The sequence below is a fragment of the Cryptomeria japonica genome, chromosome 5, assembly GCF_030272615.1.
Source record: "Cryptomeria japonica chromosome 5, Sugi_1.0, whole genome shotgun sequence".
Taxonomy (NCBI): domain Eukaryota; kingdom Viridiplantae; phylum Streptophyta; class Pinopsida; order Cupressales; family Cupressaceae; genus Cryptomeria; species Cryptomeria japonica.
In genome coordinates this window covers 395,452,442-395,458,441 of record NC_081409.1, presented here as the reverse complement: position 1 = coordinate 395,458,441, position 6,000 = coordinate 395,452,442, and the positions used below count along the sequence as shown (strand labels likewise).

General features: G+C 33.8%; 1 protein-coding gene across 1 annotated transcript in view; it reads left to right on the top strand.

The window, feature by feature from the left end:
- The first annotated feature begins 835 nt into the window (after window positions 1-835).
- Window positions 836-6,000, top strand: part of LOC131875938 (glycine-rich cell wall structural protein 1.8-like) — a 146,363-nt gene continuing 141,198 nt past the window's right edge. The window contains exon 1 of the mRNA XM_059220677.1: window positions 836-880. Coding sequence (XP_059076660.1) covers window positions 836-880 — 45 coding nt within the window. The remainder of the gene's footprint in view (window positions 881-6,000) is intronic.

The following is a 6,000-nucleotide window of genomic DNA, read 5'->3' as shown; positions in this document are numbered from 1 at the left end:
TTTCTCACAATTGCAGAGGCTTCATTCGGGCTCATACGAACTCCTTTTCAGGTGTCATTTTTTTTTGAAGTGCATAATTTTTCATCTTATTTCATGTGGTGCTATAAGATTTTAACCATTTTGAGTAAAATTTTTACTTTCAGTATTTGGTCATTTTTGGCCTATTTGGTACTTGTATTTTGCTTGGATCTCACTTTAGATCACTTCCAATATTTGTTGAAGTCTCCTATAGCCTTTTTTAGATAGTTGTAAACTTGAAATCAGAAGTCCACTTTTCCCTTCTTTACAAGTGGCCCATTGTACACGCACTAAGTATAAAATGCCAAATCAGCATTTTTTTTTTTTGGGGGGGGGAGGTGTTGTGTGATTCTATCTCTCTATGTTGTGATTTTTTATTTTGGTGATACGGGTTCTCCTAAATTTCTACTTATAACTCACTAGTACATTTGGGGCTGATTTTTGACAGCTTATCATCAAAATTTTGACTACTTTTTGTTAGACTGCCAACAAATGAAGCCACCAAAAACTCATCATCGGACATTCTGATGATGCCATCTAATGTCAGAATTCTGACGACATCCTGAACTCTTCCGACAGTGGCCATGATCGCTCCTCCAGCCAAAAATGTCATCGGATGGCCATCTGAATTCTGAGGCTCACCACGAATATGCATCGACTATGACTATGACGACCATCCGACAAGAAAGTTTCATCAAACATACAACATCCTCGTCAAATGTTTCTTCAATTGGCGTCAAAATTTTGACGAAGATTTATTTCAAAAAAAAAGAATATGCATGCCAATTACAATGGTTCTTGTCAGTTCCCTTTTACAATGTGGGGTATGATTCAGACCTTGACCTTGATTTTGAGACCTCAGGTATTGGAGGCTATTAAGCCTATTGGATGGGGTCTTCAACCTACCCATTCCCAAACAACTCACCTTCTGTTGTTCTTGGTACAAACTGATAAGAATTGGGTCTATCTGGTGTGTATGCACCTCTAAATAACTGACATGTTAATTTTAGGATCAGAATATAGCAAAAAATAGCAATAACAGAAAGCAAAACAATGTTCACAAGAAACAATCAGAAGTATCTTACAATATGGCTTCAACACTTGAAGCAATCAGAATCAGCAAATTATGCACAATAGGATAACGCCTTCAACCAAGGATATACAAATGATAAAATTATCTCTAAGCGTAGGGTATCTACTGTTAGGGAGGTTCGCTACCCCAGAGATAGGGTTCATTGCTCTAGGATGAAGATCGTTATAATCAATGATAGTTCGAAGCCTTCAAATGAAGCTTGTTGTCCACAAGATGAAGTTTGCTACCCTTGAGAATAGTTCATTGTCTCTAGAATGAAGATCATTGTCACTACAAGATGGTTCACTATCCTTTAATTATAGTTCACTGACTCAGAGAAACAATTTGCTGAATGAAGGAGATAATTTTTTGATTGAAGACAATTCCTTGAGAGTGTGTGGATACAATGACTAAGCCTTTGTATGTATATGTGATTCAACCTACCAATCCACTCTAGGTCAGCCCTTTCAATTTGGTGCCAAAACATAGGGTTAAGATTACAAGATACATAAGATAGGGCCTGCCCTATTCACAAGTTACAAGTTATATTCAACATATGACCACAAGTTACATCGCCCAATTAGGGTCAAACCAAATTACAAGTTAAATTTATAGGGCCTGTCCTATCCACAAGTTACATTATATATATGTCTTGCCCAATATTCATAGCAAGACATAGTTACAAGTCACATGTATTTGGGCCTAGCCCTAAGTGGTTCGAATTGCATGAGAGGCATAGGATTTTTAATTGTCATTGACAACATTAAAATTCAATAGTCAGGTATCCGAGCTAGCTACAATTTTCAACACACAATAGAGATCACTGCTCCACTAAGGTTGATATTTCAGCACTAATAATAAGGTTGCTGCCTTAGTTGATAATAGGACCACTCCTCAAAGACAATGATAGATACCTTGATTGCTGTGTATCTATCATTCTTTGCATTAATAAAGGGTCAGATTGATGTTTGGGCATGATTTGAGTTATAGAAAATTATGAAGTCTTGAAACAAGACAATTTTCCCTTATTAGAGATGATGTGAGTCTGGTTGTCATGGTGGGGATATGATAGAATCTTGCGCATGAGAGTTAGAGTTGAAATAGTTTTCTATGTAAGGGTGGGAAAGTGTTTCATTTTGGTTCTAAGGGGAGATTAAACCCTTCTAATAGGATCCTCCAATATCCATGGCCATGATGTAGTGAGATAATGATTCATTTTGTAAGGTTTGTAGCAGTTTGTTGCATATTGTAGATTCTGTAATTGATCTCCCATTATCTATTAGGGAGTGGGAGACACTGATTGGGTGACTCCCTTGATTTGTTCAGGTCAATTTGACATTTATTATTTATATGATTTGGGTTTGCATATGAATAATTTGAGTATTGATTAAGGCGCATGTTGGTCATGAATTGTGAATGTGAGGGTCATAATTCCCAATTGTATAACACAAGTAGTAAAAATATAAAAAACATATTAACAACCCAAATAGTTATGAGAGTTGAACTTTAGGCTAGATTTAGTTGTAAAGTTGATAATGAATTCAAATGATAAAAAAAAATACAAGGAATTCTTGTTATCTTTCATGCTAGGGCAACAAAAGATCATGTACAATATATAAATAATTAGTTGTCTATATATTTTAACTTTTCTCCAATCCAATAACAAAATATCCTTTTGATTGACCAAGCAAAGTGATCTAAACCTTAGAAACTAATAAACTTATCTTGAAGATTTGCCAAAAATAGTGATTCAAAACCTTAAAACATTAATCTTTCCTTGATAATTGCTAAAGAAAAGTGATACCCAACACTAGAAATAAATAAAATTATATGCATTTTATCTATAAAGTCTGCAATTATTAACTAAAGAAATATGTATATATAGTGCATGGCATCTTTCAAAAGGAATTTAAAGTGTTCACCAAATGAGGAGAGGAAAGTTAGATGTACGGGTGCTATTAAGTTTAGAGCAATATCATTTTGGAGGAGATGTAATTCTAAAATTGTGGTTTGGAATTCTCTATTTAGTAACATTCATTTGGTTTTTGTGTGTGTGATATGCTTGCGTTATAAATCTTTGAATTACAAAATGGATACCTGCAGTCTAACCTTAGATATAGAAATTTTGTGCACAATGAATGATGATAATAAAGAAAAGGAATACCTAAAGTTTTGCCTCAAACCCAGCAAAGCTAGATTGATCAATATTCTCAAATCCAGCCATGTCTACTAGCATCAATCTCCCTCCCATGACAGGTACATCCAAAGTTATCAAATAAGAATGATAATGGAAGATATAAAAGAATGAATTGCATGAAGATCTACAAGAATAAAACAAACTTAAAATAGTAAATATTTTATTAGAAATAATTGTCCACCTCAAGAGTGTTTTATTTTTCAAGAGCTGCTCAAGTCCAGCAATTTTAGACTCATTTCTTTGACTTTCCACTGGGCTAACTTCTCCCTTTTTATCAATCAAATTTGTTAGCAGAACATTCTGGAGACATATAACAAGTAATCAAACTAATTAAGAATGAAATACAATGAAAAACAAACTCAGAAATATAATTTCACTGCAAGAGATTCCAATACTCCAACCAGTAGTATTGTAATTGACAACTCATCTAATGCTGAAGTATTGCAGTTGTATGGGATGTTACTATAAAAGTTGAACATCAAAGTTGATTGGATTACAAAATTGAATAAGACCTTCCAGTTGAATAAGACATTACTTTACACAAGCTCCAATATTAGAATTTATTGCATTACAAAGTTGGATAAGACCCTCCAGCTTCCAAAAGTGCAGACAGTCAACTATACATGCTGCTGTCCAATTAAAGGATTCAATATTTTAAGTGAGTTGGGGAGCTATTCCAACACAAGTTGCAAACTAACCTCAACAAATGAAATTTTGGCACCATGCAAATTTAGTTACACTATCAACTACTCTCCCATTCAATTTGATCCTGGAAAAATCAAGGTGACATGATACCTAGCATACCCATGCAAACTCAAATAATTGCACAACAACATGAGTATGCATTAGGTAGGACCATACATCCATGAAGTAATCATGTTGAAATCACAACAACATGAGTCAACCCCATAAAGGATGAAGTATTTACATAAAGTATGAAATATACCTTTGACACATATAGTGCGCAAGACACATGAATACACATAAGATATCTATCAAACATAAATATTGGATCATACCAATAAAGAAGTACATATAGATACATAAATACATTTAAGGCATGATTCGAATAAGGATAATACATGTGAATATATGTATCTTATAAAGCATGGGATGTTCATTGTAACACTTAGAGTGTCCATGAATTCACTTAAGCACAATTGTTGTACATGGAGCATGAATAATACACTCGAAACATGAGGAATACAAATGAATATACATGAGTCATAAGACATACATTAAATGAATACCTTGAAGCATGAAGCATGCAATGAGCACTTAAAGCATGAAGCATACAAACTAATACACTTGAATTATGGAGCATACAATGAATACTTAAATCATGAAGCATACTCGTGAATATACTTAACGCATAAAGCAGGAAGCATACATAAAGCATGAGGCATCCAGATGAATCCAATAAAGTCATAAAGCATACACTTGAATAAATGTAGAGAATGAATTCTCTTAAGTCATGAAACATACATATTGTTACACGTAAGACAAGAGCATGAAGCATCCATGCAAGACATGAAGTAATACACACAAATACCCCCTAAGGTACAATGCATATATGAAAAAGTACATGTATAAATCATACAATGAGGAAATCATGTTGAAGACACAACATACACATTAATATCCACAATTTATCAGGTATATATACATAAAACATGCATTTAAGATAAATATACATGAGGCACATGGATGCACTTAAAGCATGAAGTATGCACATAGAACATAAAGAATACATATAGAGGATACAAATGAATATACTTGGGGCAAGAAGCATTCATGAAAAATATAGAGTTTACACATAAGGCACAAATACATGTAAAGTATTAAGTGTACGCATGAATTCACTTAAGGCATGCATCATACACATAGCCTAAAGTATACATAAATACCATAAGATGTGAAGTGTACAAATAAGGAATAAGATAATGGATACATGTAAGCAAAGAATCAACATACATGAATATATGAAAGGCATGAAGTAATGCTCATAAGGCATGAAGGAGCTATGTAAAGCACAAACCATACATATGAAAACATGCAAGGCATGAATCATACATGTAAACCATGAAGTAATACATAAATACACATAAGGTACAAGCATATATGAGAAAGGTTCTCATGGAGTGGACATGATGAAGATGCATCGATCATGGAGCATACAAGAGAGAGGTATTCATGGAATATACATCTAAAAACATCTCATTCATGAAGTAACACAAACACACATATGATATAAAACACATATTCTAGACACATGACAGACATGGTGCAAGCACAAGGTATACATGAGGGAAGTATACATATAAAACACCCATGGAGTAGGCATGCTCAAAACATATTAGAAATTAAGAAGTTAAAGGCATACTCATAAGAATGCAATGCTGGCCAGATCAATTCAATTTTTGATTTATTTAAGAAGAGGGTTGAATCATTAGTTCTAACTAAGTATTTATTAAAGCAGGTTCATCCAACAGGCTAGTAGAATCATGCTCTGAATATTGTCAATTATGTTTGATAATATAATTTTCATGCTCTACATCACAATGCTCCAATGTTGACCTTACCTAATTCTTTGTTGCTCATTGAAGCTTAGACAAATGCTACTGAGGATGTCATGGGAGCCATCTTGTTATAAGATGGCAAAATAGTATGATACTATTCAAAGGTTTTCTTTTCAACAATGAGGGACTATCTA